The sequence below is a fragment of the Strigops habroptila genome, chromosome 18 (genome assembly GCF_004027225.2).
Source record: "Strigops habroptila isolate Jane chromosome 18, bStrHab1.2.pri, whole genome shotgun sequence".
NCBI lineage: Eukaryota > Metazoa > Chordata > Aves > Psittaciformes > Psittacidae > Strigops > Strigops habroptila.
In genome coordinates, this window is record NC_044294.2 from 659,985 (window position 1) to 679,748 (window position 19,764).

The 19,764-nt window shown below is 58.3% G+C and overlaps 1 protein-coding gene across 1 annotated transcript; it reads right to left on the reverse strand.

Annotated features, from left to right (window-relative positions):
- Positions 1-7,020: 7,020 nt before the first annotated feature.
- NUAK2 (NUAK family kinase 2) lies at positions 7,021-17,934 on the reverse strand. The gene is made up of 7 exons (XM_030473318.1): positions 17,705-17,934; positions 13,035-13,155; positions 11,600-11,751; positions 10,680-10,745; positions 9,689-9,808; positions 9,074-9,206; positions 7,021-8,994 (listed from the first exon to the last, which is right to left on the reverse strand). The coding sequence occupies exons 1-7, from the start codon at positions 17,903-17,905 to the stop codon at positions 7,862-7,864; spliced, it is 1,926 nt and encodes a 641-aa protein (XP_030329178.1). The 5' UTR covers positions 17,906-17,934; the 3' UTR covers positions 7,021-7,861.
- Between the last annotated feature and the right edge of the window lie 1,830 nt (positions 17,935-19,764).

Here is a 19,764-nt window from a genome sequence, read left to right on the forward strand (position 1 = left end):
CATTCCCGATGCATCCAGCACCGTCCCGCTCCCCACGCGGCCGGGCGCCCATCTCCCGGGCCAGCAGCTGGCAGACGGGGCCTGGTGGCATCTCCCCATGCGCAGGGGGAGGTGGGAGCTGCCGGTGACAGGGACAGTTCCCGCATGGCATGTGCAGCGTGGGGCTCCCTGAGGACTCGCGTTCTCCCAGCGGGGGCTCATAACGTTCCCCTTTGTGCCGGTGGCGGGAGGAGAGGGGAAGCTTTGACGTCAGCCTGGGAGGAATTCCTTAATGCCATTGAGGCCGCCCTCGCCCTCGCTGCTAATTGCACTTTATGTAATAGCTGCAGCTGGGCTCTCTATTGAGAGCGGGATAAAGCAGAGTGACAGGGCCAGCGGGGACCCCGGCAGCGCTGGGGGCTGTAGGGCACACCGCCCTGGTGCCGCTGGCCATTGGGACCCTCATCACCCCATGGCTCAGCCTCCCCTTCCCAGCATGTACCCGCCGTGAGCTGCATCCCATGGGTGCACGCCGAGCCTGGTGCCCGCTGCATGCCAGGGGGATAGGTTGGGAGCTCAACTGAGGAAGCCAAAGACAGGTTGGAGGGTTTCTGCACCCTGGGGTGCCTGTGGTGAGGGGTGGCCCCCTTCTTCTGCCTCACCTGTGTGATGGTCTGTCACCACAGTGAGCCTGGAAGCAGTAATAATGATGAATGGGGTTGGTATCTAAGGGATAATTGCACTTATTGGAGATGAACGAGGCAGTGATTTATCCTGGATTCGATATTCTGTCTCTGTTCTGCTGGTGGATCTCCCAAAATACCCTCGCAGCATCCTTGGTGCCCAAGGAGAGGAGCACCAAGAGCTGGAGGCTGCTCCCTTATGCAGGCACCCAGAGGTGCTCACCTCCTTTTTGGGGTGCTACTGGCATTGCCTCAGCCCTGGTTCACACCCCCTTCACCCCTCTGCAAACCCTGGCATGGAAACCTCCACCCAGGCACCCATGGGGACACCCGACCCAGGCACACTGTGGGGTGCAGCGCAGAGGGGGAGGTTTCCCAAGGAGGAGGAGGAAGATGAGGAGGAAAGGGGGTTTTTGGGGGAGGATGTTGGCAATCATCAATGGGAAAGCCGGCGGGACCCCAGGCATTCCCTCCCCCCCGCCCAAGCTTAGGCCATCTAAAGAAAGAGCTGATACGGGGGATAACATGCTTCGCATTCCTGCGCCGTCTCCAGGGGAATTTTGACTGTTCTACATGAAAAATGCTCCTGCCCCCGGGGGCAGAGCGTCTGGAGGAGAAATATCCGAGCGGAAAAGCTTAAAGTGGAGCAGAGGCAGAGCCGGTGGCAGCTCCGCGGCGCTGGGGCTCACCTGGGTGCCGGCTGGTGATAATGTCACCACAGCCGGTGCCTGTGCTGCTGTGGGCAGTACCCGTGCCTCTGGGCTCCAGGGATGGCCATGGTGACCGGTGCCGATGCCACCATGGCCATCCCTGGAGCATGGCAGGGTGCAGGAGGCTGCTGCCAGCACCCATGAGCCCATCCTGCCTCCTCATCCCCATCAGGGCTTCAGGAGGTGTCTGTCTGCTCCCGGCTGCAGCTTCCCTTTGCTCCCTTGCAGCCAAGGGAAGGTGGGGAGGGCAGCACTGCTGCTGTTTCCAAGCTGCTGCAGTTCAAACTATGGCTCCTGAGTCCAACCTCCTCCTGGAGCCGCTCAGGGAGGGAAAGTCCTGCCCAAAGACAGCGGCGGGGACAGGCAGGTTGGCACGGGCAGACCAGAGCATCCCCCTGCAGCCATCAAAGGCACATCAGCCACACTGTGGACCAGCTTGTGGTGACACCGGGCTTCAGAAAGGTCTGTGGCTGCTGTGCTAGGGACATGCTGCCCCTCTGCTCCCTGTTCCTGCCAGCCTCTGACCCCATACACCCATGGGGTGAACAGCAGCCCCTCGAGCTCCCATGAACCCGTCAGCCCCCATCTCAGCTCCATAGGGAGGGGAAAGCCTCAAGGTTACTCCTGAACTCCATGTTGATCCTGGTGGATCTGGCTGCTCGTGGCCTATCTAATAATCTAATTACACATTTAAAAACAAATACTTCTCTGGGGCTGGGGCAAAGAGAGGCTTTAAGGAGGAAAATGAAAAGGAATTTAATTAACGGCAGTGCTGGGAATGTCTCTACCACAATAAAGATAAGGAGGATCAATTGCTTCTTTCCTAGGATCAAAGGGAAGGGCTGGAGGGGGAAGCGAGGCTGTCGGGCAGCTACAAAGAGCAGGGGAAGGAGAGGAAGGCGAGGAGAGAAAGGCACAGGGAGAAAGCAGGAGGAAGACAGAGATAAGATTAGACAGAGAACCGATGGTGTTGTCCCCAGGGCTGCCGGGACCTGCAGGTCCATTGGAGGGTGACAGAGGCCAGGGGGGTCCCCCTGTGGCCAGGGCCACCAGGGAGGAGCAGGGGAAGGGGCAGCATCATCCCTCTCCTTCAACCTGCCTTATCTCACCCAGCCAGGCACCAGCTCAGGCCATGGCTTGGTTGTGCCTTCATGAGGCTTTGCAGGTCCCAGTGTACATCAAATGCAGCATTTGCTGCCCCAGAGCAGGCATCGAGTGGCCAAAGGCATTGGCCAAAGGCTCAGAACCCTGCTGCTCCCCAGCTCAGCACAGGCCTGCCGTTATCCAGCTTGTGGGGAGCAGGAGGCTCCAAAATGCCTCTGCCAAGAGCCTTTTGTGCATCAGGAGGGAGGTTCTGTCCCCCAGCCCAGCACCATGGGGGAGCTCATCCCATGTCTCACATGGGAACGGAGCACAGGACCGCTGGGAGCTGCAGGGGAGGGCGATTTCCCAGCAAATCTGGGTGCTGTGAATGCAAAGCAGCACCCAGACAGGTTTCTCAGAAGGGCTGGACCTGGCTGGTCCTGAACCTGGGAGGTGATACCCAGCCAACCGAGGCAGTCCTGATGATCCAGCGAGGCTACGCTTTGCATCTCCAGGCTCCCGAGTAACTGTGTGAGTTACTGATTCCAGTTCCTCCAGGTGTAATGGGAACACCAATACCCACAAGACCTACCAGGGAGTTTGCCAGGGGGCCTGCTTCTCGCTCTCGTGGTGTTTGCATAGGTGGGGACATCATTGCCATGTGAGGAGCAGGTTTGCATCCCCGTCTGGGAACTTCTGCCCCGCGTGTGAGCCGCTGCCTGCGGAAGAACGGGCTCGTTTCTTGCCTCACCTGCTTGTGCAAGAAGCCAAACCCGCACCCGGAGGAAGCGGTTGAGCCGGCTCCGGTGGCAGCCTGGCACCGAGACAGCATCGGGGTGTGCCAGGGCCTGCGGAGCCCCATCGCGCTCGCTGGGTGATGCACAGCGGGGCTGGTTCTGTGTCCCCATCAGTGCCTCCCGTGCCTGCTCTGCGCAGGGGGGAAGGTCTGGAGGAGTACACGGGGGTTTATTGCTGGATGGCAGCTCTCCATGCAGCCGTGCCCGGAGCATGGGCTGTGCTGGGCAGGATGCTCAGACAAAGGGTTGTCTGGTGAGAGCATTTGTGTGGCTTTCACATCCCATCAGCTCATGACGGGGTGGATGGCAGGACAGGTTTGCAGGGGAGATTGAGATGAGCTCCGAGGCAGCAGCTCTTCCCTGTGAGGGTGCTGAGGCGCTGGCACAGGGTGCCCAGAGGAGCTGTGGCTGCCCCATCCCTGGCAGTGTTCAAGGCCAGGTTGGACACAGGGGCTTGGAGCAACCTGCTCTAGTGGAAGGTGTCCCTGCCCGTGGCAGGGGTTGGAGCTGGAGGAGCTTTAAGGTCCCTTCAACCCAAACCAGGCTGGGATTCTATGATTCTTTGACAGGAGATGGACAGATGGTCCCTTAGGTAAAAACCATCAGAGCACAGCACACTCTCTATAACCTGCGCTGCCCCATCCTGCTGCAGCGAAGACACAGCCCCGGTGTTGCACGATCTGGTCTGGAGACATGGGCAGAGTCATCCTGCTTGGAGAAATCCTGGGGGCTGCCCCCTGAGCAGCACCACCGGGGTTCAGAAGGGCAGAGGGGCTTCAGGAGATGACCAGCACTTGGTTACCTGCGTCCCCTGTGAGGTCCAGGATTCCATTTGTAGGTCTCGGATGTGATGCAGCCATTCCTCATGCTCCAAGAAACAGGATCAAAGTTCTCGGGTGCTGCTTTCTCCCCTTCCTTGGGCTGCTCCAGGCTGCAGCAAAGTGCCATTGAAGATGGGAGGACTTTTATGTGGGGATTTCTCTTCTTCAGATCTTCAAAGACCTGCAGCAATCAAACAGGTCGCTGTGGAGGCACCTTAAGAATGAAAAAAGCCCCACTTTGAAAGCATCACACGCAAAAGCAGCAGCGGAACTTTGTTGTGTTAATTGTTCTGGCACTCCAAGTTAGGACAAAATGCCTTAGAACTCGTGTTGGCTCCGGGCCCACGGTGCGTCAGACGGACAGAAAAGTGCTCCAGAAGGAAAGCTGAGGGAAAGAAAACCACCAAGAGGAGATTCCTGCCGGAAGGAATGGCAGGAGGTGGCTGCTGGGGAGATGACAGCCAGCGGGCAGCTGATAACAAAACACCAGAGCAGTTGGGGCATCCACCTTCGTGTCATTGAGCTGCTCCATGCCCTGGGCAGTGTTAGGAGCTGGCTGCTAATGAGAAGAGGCTGTGGCCATGCCACCATCTCCTTTACACCAACATGCCCTTGGCAGGGGGTTGGAACTGGATGATCTGAAGGTCCTTTCCAACCCAAACCATTCTGTGGTTCTATGAGAGGGGTTCTATGCACGACTGTTAAAGGATCACAGACTAGTTTGGGTTGGAAGGGACCTTCATGCAGTTCCACCCCCCTGCAATGAGCAGGGACAAGATGCAATGAAGAATAGAGACCTGTGATGTGCTTCAGCTGGAGGCTGTCCCTGGGGGTCGCAGCACACGTCTCCCTTCCCACGCCGCGTCCCCCCAATCCTGCTCCTCCTGCCCTGCTCCGAGCCCCAAATATGGACCCGGCCCATCCGTGCTCCGGCACAAGCCCGGGCAGGAGCAGGGCGCCGCGGGGTGACTCAGCTCCCCATGCTGGGAAACCAGCCCGGCCGGGCAGGACCTGCGGGGAGTGGTGCTGGAGCCGCCCCTGCTCCCCCAGCCCCGGCCCCAAAACACCCCTTTTCTCCCCCAGTTCAGGGCACACGGGCACTGGGGCTGCTCTGGGATGGCACATGGGGACCCTCAGATGACCAGCACCCATCACACGGGTGCAAGGGACGAGCCACAGCCATGCCATCCATCCCATCCCCACTTCCCCATGCAAAATCCCCTATACCCCTCCTCTGGCAGTGCCCTCAGCACCAGGCCTTAGTGCTGGATGTACCAGTGTCCCCCAGTAAGAAGCCAGCACCCAAGGACCAGCACCAGGCTGTCCCCCAGCAGCCTCAGTGTTGGGTTCACACGTTGGGATAGGGACAAGAGAAGCTTGGTGTAGATGCACAGGGCACCATGGGGTGCTCCGAACACTCCAGCATCGTGCAGGACAGTTTATCCTTGGGTGTTCCTGCCTATTTCCCTCTCCCTCAAGCCGGCCCCACAGGAGCACAGCTCCGCTCCCACACACCGAGGCAGCAAACACAGCAGGTCAAAATGCCCCAAAGATGGCATTTTCTCAGCAAAAAAGCTGCTGAGGTCATTTTCACCCACTTCAAACACCCCCGGTGGGATGGATGGAGCTGAGCAGCCTCCGGGAGCAGGAGGGAAGCAAAGGGCTTGTGAATCCTTGGCATGAAAGGGTTGGATAAAAGAGAGCCCTTAATAATAGTGGTGGCCTGAAAGGGGGGCTCAGCCCCCAGTTGCGGGGGGGCAGCTGCCATACAGGGGGCAGCGGAAACCAGGGCTGGGATGAAAGGAGCGTTGCCAAGGGCTGGCGCGGGAATGCCGGGAACACGGGCACCACGTGGAGAGGGGGGGTCTCAGAGGAGCCTTTGGGCTGAGGCTCCCTCACCTGCTCCTCCAGCCCTGGGGGGCTCCAAGGGCGTTTCTCACCCTTGCACATCGCCCCAGCGCAGCCCCGTGCTGAAACCAGCACAAGAGAAGGTTTTCTTGCAGATCATTAATGAAACCAGACCACAGCACCTCGGGATGCTCCAAAAATCAAACCAAAAGGGATGCTCTGGCCCTCAGTTAAAACCTCAGCCCAGCCTTGGGATGCTCCATGTCCCGGACCCGTGGGTGCTGCAGCCCCCAGTTCACCCTCAGCACCCACAGGGTGCTGGGACTTTGCCCTGGCTAAGCTGGATGCCCTCGGAGCAGCTTTGAGTTTCTTAATAGCTCTGGAAGCACGCAGGGAATGCACAGTGGGGGGCAGAGCATGTGGGCCCCCCACGGCCGTGGGCAGAGGGGCAGCATTCCTGGCAGGCAGCCCTGCCTCCGTGCCACAGCCTCTCCATGGTGGAGGAGACCTGAAACCGCTCTTATTAACTCAACTGGAAACCATTCCAGTGCTTTATAGAGCCATAAAACTGGTTTCAATGGCGCAGGAGGAGAAGAAAAAGGAACGTGGGGGAAAGAAGAGGCAGCCCCATGGTACGTGTCCCGGCCGAGCTCTGGCTCATTCGTTGCCCTCTGAGCCAGGGGCTCAGCACTGGCAGCATCACCGTGCTGGGGTACCCCAACAGCAGGTCCTGCCTCCAGCCAGTCACCCTCCCATGGGTGCTGAGCCCTCAGCTAAGGGACGTACCACATCACAGCTCAGCACCGCGGGGAGACACCAGTTTAAACCCAGCTTAAGCTCACACAGAGATGGGGCTCTGAAGGGGCCGAGCACACGCTGCATGGTTTTACATGCATAGGATGTGTCTCGAGCCACATGGGGGTTTTACATCCCACAGGACAAGCGTCCAGAGCTAACTCATGCTCAATTGTAGTGGAGCGAGACCCAGAATCACACACAGCCCCATCCCACAGGGAGCAGGACAGGAGCTGGGACAGGCAGCAGCACCCATCGCACCTCCCTCTCCCCCCCCAAGCTGCACAGCAATCACAACAACAACTCAGATCCACCATTTGCTTTTAATTTAATGGTTTTTCTCAAGACCACTTTGTAGGAAGGAGGGAAAACCACAACCCCTGCAGAAGGAAAAGGGCCAGTGAACACGTGGCAATAGTGCAACGGAGCTTCGACCTGTGGCACATGAGACAACAGCACAGACACCGCCACCCCTCCATAGAGAACATGCGGGAGGCTGTGATGGAGCCACACACATCCCGTGCTGCTGCAGTTCTGCACCAAGTTGGACAAAGGCAATAAATAAAGTGGTGCCTCACTAAAGGCACTTTTGTTTTCCTCCTTTCACCATTAAAAAGCAACAAAACACCCCCCAAACCCCCACGTTGGCATCAGAGTGTGTTCTCAGACTGAGGTTTTGGCCAGATCCAGTTGCGTTTCTCAGTGCAGGAGAGGGAAGAGCCAGGGTCTGGGCGGTTTGGACCCATTGCCAGCACATCCCAAGAGCCCAGCGCCCTGGCAGCAGCTTCCAGCCCTCACCAGTACCCTGCTACATGTCCAGCTTGTTTGAGGTATATCACCTGCCCCATCGTTACCTTGTTCAGCCAAAATACAGTGCAAAGACAAAAATACCCCCCCCCAGCCCCTTGGTTTCACCCTCCCCACCATGAGATGAGCCTGTTTGCGAGGATGGAGCAAGGAGCCTCCAGAACCCACATGTCCTCCAAGGGGGATCACTTGGGGCTTCGGTCCATTTCATGTCCTGGCCCTGGGGCATCCCGCCTCCACTGCCCCCCAGCCCCGGGGGGCTCAAGGCTGCAAGGTGAATAGGTGGGACATGGCTCAGCAGCCCCAGGGCACACACAGCACCACGGTGGGACGTGCCCTCAGCTCAACTTCATGCCGATGGCCAGGGCCCGCCGGTGGAGCTCAGTGACACTGTCACATCCCGCCAGGGACACGCTGCTCTCTGCCAGGGGGCTCCGGCAGTGGGTGACAGTCCAGCGGCGCAGCCTGCGCCCTTCCTCCACCTCCTCCTCCTCCTCCAGGCGGAGCAGGCTGTCGGCAGAGACGCAGCCCCGCATGCCCCTGCCGCCGGGGGGGATGCGGGTGGGCAGGTCCAGCTGGTCGAAGGACTCAGTGGAGAGGATGCTGTCCTCACTGACAGCGCTGGACGGGCGGGCGCGGGGCGCCTGGGGCAGGGGCACCTCACCGAACCCCCCAAAGCCCTGCCCGGGGGGACCCTCTGCCTCGGTGCTGCCAGAGGAGAACCTGCTGTTGTGCTTGAGGATGCCTTTCCTGCGGGCAGGGAGACCCTGGGGGCCCTCCTCCGGGGAGGGGGTGTCGGCAAACACGCTGCCATCGAGGTCCAAGCTGGCTGCATCCAGGACATCCCCGGACTCACAGCACTCCAGGGACGAGTAATACCCCGACTCCCTCGTCATGGGCTTTTTCAGTATTCCCTTCTTGGGCATGGCTGCAGGCGCTGCTCCGGTGGCCGTGCTGCCTGGCAGCATTCCAGAGGACAGGATGCGGGTGAGACCCGCAGCAGCCACCTCGCCATCCTCACACCTCGCCTCTCCCATGGGTGCTGCTGTCGGGGGGCCGGGGCCGGGCACCTTCTGCTCACAGGAGTTTCTCTTCTTCAGGATGCCCTTGGGCCGCTTGAGGATGGACTTGGAGGGGTTCTCCGGGGCCAGGGCCACCTCCTGCAGCGCGTGGGAGACATCATTCTCCTTCTTGGACTTCTTGAGGGAGCGCTGCCGCTCCAGGGCCGTGCCTGGCATGTGCTGCTTCAGGAAGCATCGCACCTTGGAGCTGTTCTCCAGGAGGGGCCGTGAGGAGCGGCGGAGCCATTCTGCCACCGTGGCCAGGGGGGAATCGCTCTCCCGCAGCAGCTCTTGCTCCCCAGTGGGCACTTTGTAGCCCCAATTCACCCACCAGTGCGTGGCGATGTCCTCGATGGTGGCACGGCGTTCCGGGTTCACCATCAGCATCCAGCGGATCAGCCCGCAGGCATCTGGGGAAGAGGCAGGTCAGGGACTGAGGAGGACACGTGTAAGGGGGCACACACACGGGGGGGGGGGGGATCTGCCTACCTGACAGCTTGGTGGGCTCCCGGTAGTCCCCGCTCGTGATCTGCTTGACCAGAGTCTTGTAGTCATGGCCATCAAATGGCATCGTGCCATGGACCAGGATGTAGAGGAGAACACCCAGGGACCAGCTATCCACCTGCCGGGGGGACAGAGGAGCCTGGAGAGGGGGCACAGCAGGACCAGGCTGCCCTGACCCCCACCCTGGCTGTAGGACCCCCCCCCCAAGCAGCTCCAAGGGAGGGCAGAGTGTGGGGCAGGATCTGCTCCAGCCACATTCATCCCACCACGTCCACCCCACCGTGGTGCTTGGACTTAGGGGACCTGTTACCCCAAACCACACAGGCAGGGCTCTGCCCACAGTGATCTGCTGGGAGAAGTGCCCAAAGAAGTGGTGAATGCTCCATCCCTGGCAGTGCTCAAGGCCAGGTTGGACAGAACCTTGGGTGACATGGTCTAGTGTGAGGTGTCCCTGCCCATGGCAGGGGTTGGAACTGGATGATGTTAAGGTCCTTTCCAACCCAAACCAGTCTGTGATGCTATGAACACCCAGTGATTTCCCCAAGTCCAAGCAAAGAGGAGGCAGGACGTTCCCCCACACAGGGGTAAGGCACAACCTACCTCCGGGCCCTTGTATGGCCTCCCGTTGATGATCTCAGGGGATGCATAGAGGGGGCTGCCGCAGTACGTCTGCAGGAGCTTGTCCTGCTGGTAAACATTGGACAGGCCAAAGTCTGCAATCTAGAGAGGAGATGCTTTATAGCCTTTATCCAGCAGCATTGCCCCTGAAGCTCTCCAGCTCCCAGGCTGAAACCAGGTTTGTGCTCAGCACCCTGGTCCTGGGTGCCCTCAATGTCCTCAGGGAGCAGCAGGAGCCTGGCTTCCCACCCCTGGGGCTACTCTATCCCACCCATGGCACTTCTGTGGCTCTGCCCCTCCAGCCGCATCACCAGCACGTGGGGAGCAGGGGCGAAGGTGTGGTTAGAGGGAGAGCCTCCAGCTCCTTCACAGCCACATGAGGCTGCTTCAGTCCCTCTCTGCTCCACCCAGACACAGCCCTTCATCGTCCCCATCACACCCGGCACCTCTCCGTGAGCAGAAGCACCCAATTGCTAAATCACCCCTTGCAGAGATAAAGCCCTGCAGCCTGTTTATCACCAATTCCAGGCTGTGGCCGTGTCCTTCCTCCCTGGGAGGCGGCAGGCAAAAAAGCATCGCTCAGGGCCAGTGAAGCTGGGAATTTCCCTGGAAGAGCCCCTCCTCATCCAGCCAGTCAGGTTTTGACCTCAGTGTTCAGACTTTGCCCTCTTATCAGCAGGCACACACATATGTCGTGGCGTTACTGGGCAGCACTGGGGCTCTGCCGCCAGGCACAGATAGAGAGGGCAAGGACCAGCACCTTCCTGGCTCCCCATCTCCTGGCCAAAGAGCATTGGAGGCTGAGGGCAGCAGTGCCAGAGCTGACAGATGGTTCTCCAGAGCTCCGGAAAGCACGTGTCCTAAGGGAATGGGGTGTTGTGGCCACCCCCTGTCCCTCCCCGCTGGGCAGCATCCCTTAGACCGCTGCGCTGGGTGACAGCAAAAGCGTGGCCAGGCTCTGCCAGCCTCTCACCTTGATGTTCCCGTTGGCATCGAGAAGGATGTTCTCCAGCTTCAGGTCCCTGTGGACAATCCCGTTCTGTGCAAGGGAAGGGAGAGCTGGGGTGAGTTCACAGCATGTTTGAGGAAGGGAAAGTCAGGCCGCACGGGGAGGTCACACAAACACGGCACGGTGACAGCAGTCAGAGGAGCAGTAAATACCCCTGGGTGCGTCCATGAGGACGGGCTGTAAGCCACGTCCCAACACGGGTGCTACCAGCTCCCCGTGCTGTCAGGAGCAGGGTGGCACCCCAGGAACCAGCACCCATCCCAGCCATTCACCCATGAAGCGGCTGGTGCCAGCTCCATGCTCTGCCCCATGGGATCTGCTGCTGCCCAGCTAAGCCAGACCACAGTTTGGGTTCAGGAGGTGCCCTGCAACCCCCCAGCTCCTGCCAAGGGGATGTGGGTACCCAGGACCGAGGCACTGCCTTAGGGCATCCTCCAGGAAGACACACAGGTCCAAGGGTCCTTCCAGGGCTGCTTATGGCTCATCCCACAGCCCCACATAGGGCCCTGTAGCTCTAAATCCCTTTCAGTGGACAAGGTGGGTGTCGCAGAGCTCTGCTTTCAGCCCCAGCAGGCTGCCCTGGGGCCCTCCCTCGGGGCAGGCAGGCGCTGTGGGGTTAGTCAGCCCCACACCACGGCACAATGCCAAAGCAAAGGCTTCCCAAAAGCCTGAGCGCTGCCTCTGTGCTGCACCCTGTGGATCACAGGCAGGATTAATCCCAATGGCCAGGAGCTCCCCTCACCTCCCATCGCATGCTGAGCTTCCCCATCAGCATCCCAACCCGCCTGCTGCGGCTCTGCCTGGAGCCGGCCCTGCTGGGCACACAGGCGCTGATCCCACCATTCTCCCGGCGGGATCGCGGTGGGAATGCGGTGCTGACCCACCTTGTGGCAGTAGTAGACAGCTGACACGACCTGGCGGAAGAAGTGGCGCGCTTCCTGCTCCGTGAGCCGCTGCCGCTCGCTGATGTAGTCGTAGAGGTCACCCTTGCTGGCGTACTCCATCACGATGACGATCTTGCTGCTGTTCTCAAACACTGCCAGAGATGGGGATTAGGCTGTTAGAGGGATGCTCCGAGCAAAGGGATTCTCCTTAGCGCAGGTCTGAAATGAGTGTTGGAGCCCTGGGTGACTCTAACACTTCCCACCCCACTGCCTGTCCCTCGGTCTGCTTTGCAGAACAGAAGGTGTTGGGGTGTCTGCAGGTACCTGCAGGATGGGGTGGCTGGAGCTGCCACCCTCATCCCACAGTGCCACCAGGGCTGCTCCCTCTCTGTGGGCACAGGAGAAAGGGCTCTGCTCTGCCAGAAAGTGACCAAGACACATGGTTCTTCACTAGATAGAGCCCTGCCAAAAGGAACAGCAATGGAGCTACTGGTGGGCGCAGCCATGTGGCCCTTCTGCATGTTCCCATTACTCCCAACAAGTTCAAGCCAAGAGATGGAGTGTTTTCTTCCTGTTTGCAGAAAGCTCCCTCAGTATCTTTCAGTTTCAGCAGTGACTCAGCCCTTGCAAACACAGCGCAGGAGCTGCCAAGCCACTTGCTTTTGTTTGGAGTACAGAAGGACCTTGGATACCTCACATACACCAGTGAGGTGGCACCAGCCACGTGCTGGCCCAGCACAATGAACCCTGGCAGATCCAGCCCCATGAAGAGCACGGGGCATGTGGGCTTTAAGCAAAGACCGATCCAGCTGGGGATTTGCTCCAAGTCTGGTCCTAGCTAGAGCCTGAGAAGTTCCCCTTTGGCTGGTGTTGCCCCACACCTTGGGAATGGGGCAGCCCTGGCCATAAAACCAAGCTCAGCAGCACCAAGAGCTCTCCCAGCACCATGTGAGTTGGTTTTCCTGTGCCCCAGGGGAGGGAATGAGGATTCCAGCACTGAGATCAGCCCCTGCCTCAGGCTGAGCGCGGAGCTGCAGATTCCACTGCTCCAGCACTTGCCATGGTTGGGGTGAGCATCCAGCACAACCGGAGCCACGCACAGCACTGGGGTTTGTGGGGACCAGCTCCCCACCACGGCACATCCTCTCACCAGCTTCCTGCCTCAAAAGGCCATGTAAATGTTTGGAATCAGCTTCCCTCTCCAGGCGGGAGGGGATGGGAAATGGCTATTTCTGGAGCAGGTATTTCCCCTCGCCGCTGCAGGGAAGTGCAGTGGGGACACCGGCAGCACTGAGTCACCGGACACAGCCAAGAGTTTGGCTCTGGATGAGCAGAGGGAGGAGAGTATCAGTGTGAGCCCCACTGCACAGCCTGCTCTGGTACCAGCCCTGGGATGCTGCTGAAAGGGGAGGAGAGGGAAGAGGAGGGCTCTCACCTTCATGGACAGCGATGATGTGGGGGTGGTTGAGGGAGGACATGATCTCAATCTCTCTCCGGATATGGACAAGGTCCTGCTCATCCTTGATTTTGTCTTTCCGGATTGACTTGATAGCCACCTGCGGATGGGAACACGCACAGACGGTCACCCGTCTGCCAGGGCCAGGAATGTTGTGGCTGTTGGCAAGCACGAAACCCACCCTCTTCTGTGGGAAGGGGCTCACAAGCAGGAGATCAATGGCCCAGCTCCTCCCCCAAGAGCCGTGCTGCATGGCTCCACCGAACCAACTCCAATAAGAGTGAACTTCATCAAGTAGGGGTTTAGATTTCCCAAGGGAAACCTGCTGCCCGCTCCTCCTAAAGGAGCTCCCAAGCCTCCTCCCGCAGGCAGCGAGGCCCTGCTCCTCATTTATGTGCCATGATCCTCATTTATGTGCCGTGGCTTACAGGAATCGTGTCCCAGGCTCCAGCCGCTGCTGGACCGCAGCCAGCGAAAGGAATGTGACCTGCACACATGACTTGGAAGATAACAACAACAACGACGTCTTCTCAGGGTCAGGAAAGTGAAAAGAACAGTGAACCAGGTTTTGCTTTCCCTGTAAATGCTTATTTCAAGGAGCTGATTATGGAGAGGTAAGAAAGTTCGGGATGAAAAAGCAGCTCCCTCCCAAGCACAGGACTAGGGGAGACCCAGCGCTGAGGATGCGAGCCCTTTTCCAGGCTTTTCCTGGGGCTTTCAAGTTATCCTCTACAAGGAAATTGAAAGGGGAGGAGAAAGAAGAGTAGAGGCTGGAGAATAGATGCCTTCTAATCCTCTTTCAAAGGGGCTGGGGAGAGACAATGTGCTCCTAGGGCTGAATTTACAACTGAATCCAGCAGAACCTCTTTTTTTCCTACCAGACAAGAATGCAGAGCAGCATTAATCCTGTAAAGGGACCCCCACACCAGTCTCCCAGCAACGAGGAGAGGGGCCATGGGCACCCACCAGCCCCCGATGCCAGCACAGCAGTGATGCTCATGGCTTCAGTGCACAGGGACCTCCTCCAGCTTTTGCTGGGCAGGATGGATGCTCAGCCTTGATCCCCTCTGATTTGGGGGGGTTGGAAACCTCATTCCTTGAGGCCCACCAAGCAGCAAAAGGCTCGGAGCGAGCTTGCAGCCCTTGCTAAGCCAAGCCCATCGTACCCGCAGTAAGTCTCCAGACACTAAAGCAGCAAGAACTCAGCCACCCCATCAGTGTCTTTATGGGAGAAGGATGTGCCAATCCTAAGGGCTCAGATGGGCATGGGAGAGGTGGCCCATGGGATCCCTTTGGCCTCAGAGCACATCTCTGCTGCACTGGCCAGGGCAGGGGTTGTGTGCCCTGTGCACCACAAGAGCATCGTGCCTGCACTAGCCCTGTGGCTCGAAGTCACGAAGCAGAATGGACTCTGGCCAATGGAAGTTCAATAACTCAGGCCCAAGTTTCTGTAAGAAGCAATACTGGAGGTGCTTAATAGCTTCTCGAAAGCCAGCTATTCTTTACCCTGACCTTTGTGTTAAGTGAACAGGTTAAAGTTTAACAATCTTTTTGCTCCAGCCCGTGATTACCTGACCCCCACTAGAATGCCGGCAAAACCTTTATGCAGCAAGTCAGCCTGCTCCTGCCCTCCCAAATTCCTCTTGGCTCACTCTATTCACCTCCCTGCTAAAGCTCAACATCCAGCCCAACACATTTGCTTGCTGATCAAGGTGCTCCCGCACACACGCTGCTGAGCCAGGGCTCAGGGCAAGATCCACAGCCCATAAAAGCCCCAGTGGCTCCAGGCTGCCGGCGCAGGGAGCCTGAGGAGATGCCATCGGCTGTATCCAGCAGTGCTGGAGAACACCCTCACCTATGAGCCTGCAGTTAGTGACCTCTGAGGCAGACAGAGCCAGGGCTGCAGCAGCAGAGAGCGGGTTTAGGGCACTGTTAGAGCCCAGGGCTACCCTTGCTGAGTGGTGCCTGTGTAACGGGCACAGCACACAGCGAGGGTACAGCACCGTCAAGGTCCACATCTACAACAGACACTGAACCAGCAGCTCAGGGTGGGATGATGCATGCACCTGCAGCGAGGGTAATCCCTTGGCCACCTCTTCCCTCCCCAAGGATGCTGAGAAGCAGCTTTGTTCCAAAACATCCCCTACTCAAGAGGGCTGGCAGCAGAGGATCTCCCCTTAGGACAGAAAAGGCCATGCCTGGCCACGCTGGAGATGGGGACCAGCAGCTTCAGGGACAGACACTGCCCCAGCCCACACACTGCCTTCACCATTAATGCTATGAGAAGAATCTCCTGCAGGAAACAGCCCCAAGAAGTCCCACTGTAGGAGCCTGGAGAACTTGAAAGTACTTTCCAAGTCAAAAAGGCTTTAATTAAATTTTTGGGGGCAGAACAGGTATTTTCAGCAGCTGCTGAAAGATGCATTAAGCTACAACCTCAGGCAGCACTTTAGAAGTTGTTCCAGATTGCAAAGTGCCGCATTTTATGCTCTATGAAATATGGATTACAACCCACTACGGAAGAGACCGGGGTTCACCCCTCACTGGAGATCAAAAGAGGCTTTGCTGCTTGGGAACATTCCAGGTGCTGCCTTCCCCTTGACACCACACAAGCCCACAGACACTGCAAGCGAGTCCCACAGGGCCCGGATGCTGCCACGCAAACAGGTACATGAGGCGGTTTGCACCACCAAGGCACACGATGCTGAGCCTTCAACCCAAAAGATGCAGGGAAAAAGAGGAGGAAAAAGGAAAGGGAAACAATCCGCTTGAGGTTTCAGGGACACAACAATTTTCTAAGGGCACTCAGCAAAAGGCATGAGCATCGTTTCACCTAAACGATTTCTAGCCACAAAACATGCTGTTTTCAGACAAAGGATGTTCATGGAAACCCCCAAAAATCAGCTGCAGAAGCCTGGTCTTTCCTGCAGTTGACCAGCTGATTAGACACATCTTACTCTAGGCTCAGTCCAGGTGGGTTGGTTCAAATTCAGAGGGAAAGAAGGAAGCTGGGCAGTACAAAGAGATGGTTCAATATTCAGTGCATCCGACAGACACAGTTTCTGACCAGCCAGAGGCAAAACCCATGGATGGAGCAGCTCCAGCTTTACAACCTCAGCTGGTAACATGGGATCCCACGAGGGGTAACCAGCAGAGGTGGCACTACCTGCTCTCACACCTCGGTGTTTAGGAAGTGAAAGCCACTTAGAGTAGGAGCAAATAACCACCCCGCTCAGGATAAGCTGCAGATTAAACAGGCCTGGAAACGCTGAGTGCTACAAGAAAGAATTTGTGGGAAGAGGAGAGATCTGTGGTTAAACCTCCTGCTCCTACCCGGCCAGCTCGATGAGGCACTAGTTAGTCAAACCTTTGACTATCTCATCTTGAGGAGTCACTGGCCTGTGTGTTTAATTTGCATTACAATAGCCCAATGCTGCTAGTAAAAGGAGGCCCTGTCCTGAGGGGCTCCCCCAGATAGGTAGGTTTTCGTGCAGTTTGGATTCCCTGCTCCAGCTTTGTGAGGTACAGGCAGGGAAAGCCAAGTCTTCTCACCCATCCCGAGGGGAGGGATCCTTCTAGGTCTGTGGGTGGAAGCTGCGTTTCAAGGCCCTGATTATGCAGCAAAACAGCAGCTTCTTCAGAATCAGATCGGCTGATGGAAGTGGCAGAGCTGACTTAATGGAGAGCTGTCACGTTACACAAGAAAACCTCTCGGATTTACAGTTGTTTTCCTTCCTTGACATGCCTCTGTAGCATGTTAGTGATTTGATCTCACTCACACCCTGCTCAGCCCTCTGAGCCTGGCTGGGCCAGTCTCCCTGCTCACAGTGGACCTCCTTGCTCAGCCATGGCCTCAAGGCTGGTGGATGTGCAAGTGCCTTTGCTGGGGTCCATCCCACACTGGTGGGTGCTCGGGATGGAACAGGGGCAGGGAAATCACTTACATTTTCCCCTTGAACCCTTGCAGATTCCTCAAGAACAGGGCTACATGGCTTCAAGGCCAGGTTGGACACAGGGGCTTGGAGCAACCTGCTCTAGTGGAAGGTGTCCCTGCCCGTGGCAGGGGGTTGGAACTGGAGGAGCTTTAAGGTCCCTTCCAACACAAACCATTCTATGACAGCAGCACCCGCTTTCCTGGGGCTGAGCCCCCCCACCCTCCCAGCAGACTGCATCACTGGGATCTGGGTTGAGCCACACATCACACAGAGCCACTTGATTCAGAGGGGGTGGGTGCTGCTGGTGTGCACCAAAACCAGCCAAGAACCGGGGCGAGAGGAAGGGGAAAGCCCTTCAGACTCGAGTGCAGTGTTTGCTCTTGGCTGCCGGATGTCTGCGGGCTCCTTTCACCAGGAAGCCAGACACGGTCAAGTGGGAGAGAGGAGCTGTAGCCCCACGGGGGTGCTGGGTCCCCCCGCACCGCTGCTCCCCCCCGCCCGCGGCACCGCCGCAGCCTCCCCGCACGCTGCGCCGGGGGGAGCGGGGCCGGTACCGGCTGCGGAGGGCCGGGGCCGGCGGGGCCGCACTGGGGCTAGGGAATAGGGGTGGAAGCACCGGGGCCTCGCTGCTCAGAGCAGGGGGATGCTCAGGAACCCCGCAGCGGCTCCCGGTGAGGATGCGCCGAGGCTGGGAAGGGAATAAAGGATCCTTACCAGCTTGCCGGAGCGCTCCCGGGCTTTCTTCACCTTCCCGTAGGTTCCCTTCCCCAGCGTCTCCAGGAACTCGTAGCGGTGCTTGAGGTTGTGCTTGTGGTGGTGCCGCTTCACCGCCTGCTTCTTCATCAGTGGCCGCGGGGACTTGGTGAGCTCCGCGGCCAGCGCTGCCTCCGCCGCCCGCTCCATGCCCCGCTCCATGCCCCGCTCCACGCCCGGCTCCAGCCCCGGTGCCGGCTGCGCCGCCCGCCCCGGCCGCTAAAAGCAGCGACGGCCGCGCCCCCCCCGCGCCCATTGGCCGCACGGCGGCGGCCGCCCCGCCCGGGAACCGGTACGAGGAGCGGGGGGGGCCGGGCTGCGGGGGGACCCCACCGCCGGGGGGGACCCACGGGCCGAAGGGGAGAGCGCAGAGCGCGGGGATAAGGGGGAGCCACAGCCCGGGGTGCGGGGAGGCACCCACAAGCTGGGTGCGCGGAGGAGAGGGGGCAGAGGCAGCAACGAGTGTGAACGGGTGCCTCGCACATTATGGGGAGCTGAGGAGGTTCCAGATGGTGCAAGGAGAGACTCGGACCCCAAAGGCTGAGAAGAGGCTGTGATTTCATCACAGGCTGCCCAGAGAAGCTGTGGCTGCCCCATCCCTGGCAGTGTTCAAGGTCAGGTTGGACACAGGGGCTTGGAGCAACCTGCTCTAGTGGAAGGTGTCCCTGCCCGTGGCAGGGGGTTGGAACTGGAGGAGCTTTAAGCTCCCTTCCAACCCAAACCAGGCTGGGATTCTATGATTCTAAGAGGCGCAGGACCAGAGCGCTGGGAGGATGCAGAGCAAAGCGCCTGCATGTCTGACACCAGGAGAGATGCAGGGACACAAGGCAGGCAGATGTACAGCCAGCCAAGACACACTCACAAGCTGCAAGGAGCCACAGCAGCCAGGGCTCAGAATATAACATTTATTGAGGGCAAAATCAGTGAGAGGCCTGGGCAAGCATGACCCGTCCACACTCATCCCAAGACCATGCTTTCCCTCCTGGATGCAGGGCTTGGAGGGGAGCAGCGGGGGGGCTACATCTGTGGCTGCTCCGGCACTCCCACACAAAGGCTTTTCACAGACACTTCAGCTCTGCAGCACCTCCCGTGTGGTCTTTTTTGCCCCTGTGGTAAATCTTTGTTTTGAGATATTAAAAGAATGCAATTACTTCCCCAAAGCAGCCAAAACAAGAGCTCTTGCCCAGCTCTGGCATGTGTGAGGACACACCGTATTGATTGAAGAAAGAGATAGCTGCAGCATTACTCATCCCAGCGCTCAGAGCTGGATTTTCCCACCACTTCCAGCAGCTCAGGGCAGCCTGGCAGGGTTTGGGAGCGTCTGGGAGGGATGATCTAATCCAGCACTGGCCCCTCTCTGCAGGCTTTGTGTTCCTGAGGTGATTTAGGATAGAGCTGTGTCATGTCCCAGCACCGGTGTATCACAGATGTGCCATCTCTGTGTCAGGATGAGACCCGGGCAGGTGTCACAGTGCCCTGGGTGGTTTTGCAATCTGAGTATTGGAGGATGGAGATGTTAAAATAACCCATTGAGGACATTTGCCCTGCAGGATAAAGGGGTCCAGGTCCTGGATTCAGCCACACACCAAAGCACTGCTCATCCATCACTGTGATCTACCTCAGTGCTGGACAAACTACAGGTTAAATACCATTTAGATGCAGTAAAGACACACAGATATCTTGTACTGCCACTGCTCCTCATTTTGACTGCCCGTGGCCATGTGGCTCCTCCATTCCTCACAAGATGCTAGGGATAAACAACTTGGCAGCTCCAGCCTGCTCCTGCATCCTTTCCAGCCTCCCCGCAAGCTGAACGCAATGTGACCCGTGGGTAAATCTCTCCCCCTGGTTTAACTTGAGCCTGTCCAAGGAAGACACTGAAGCAGAGCTGTGATAATGAATTATTTACTGTGCAGTAACAGGAGCTGTGCTTCCATCTGCAAACGGGCAGCAGGGCCCATAGGGAAGATAAACAAGGCGTAGATGAGATTAACTCAACTACTGTAATTTCAATGTCAAAG

What these genes read in the sequence shown, in the direction of transcription:
- NUAK2 (XM_030473318.1), bottom strand. Translation starts at nt 17,905, where the DNA reads ATGGAGCGGGGCATGGAGCGGGCGGCGGAGGCAGCGCTGGCCGCGGAG. An exon ending in CATCATCGCTGTCCATGAAG is followed by an intron (nt 11,752 to 13,034) that starts GTGAGAGCCCTC and finishes CATCTCTGGCAG; the next exon opens with TGTTTGAGAACAGCAGCAAG. An exon ending in CTGTCTACTACTGCCACAAG is followed by an intron (nt 10,746 to 11,599) that starts GTGGGTCAGCAC and finishes TCCCTTGCACAG; the next exon opens with AACGGGATTGTCCACAGGGA.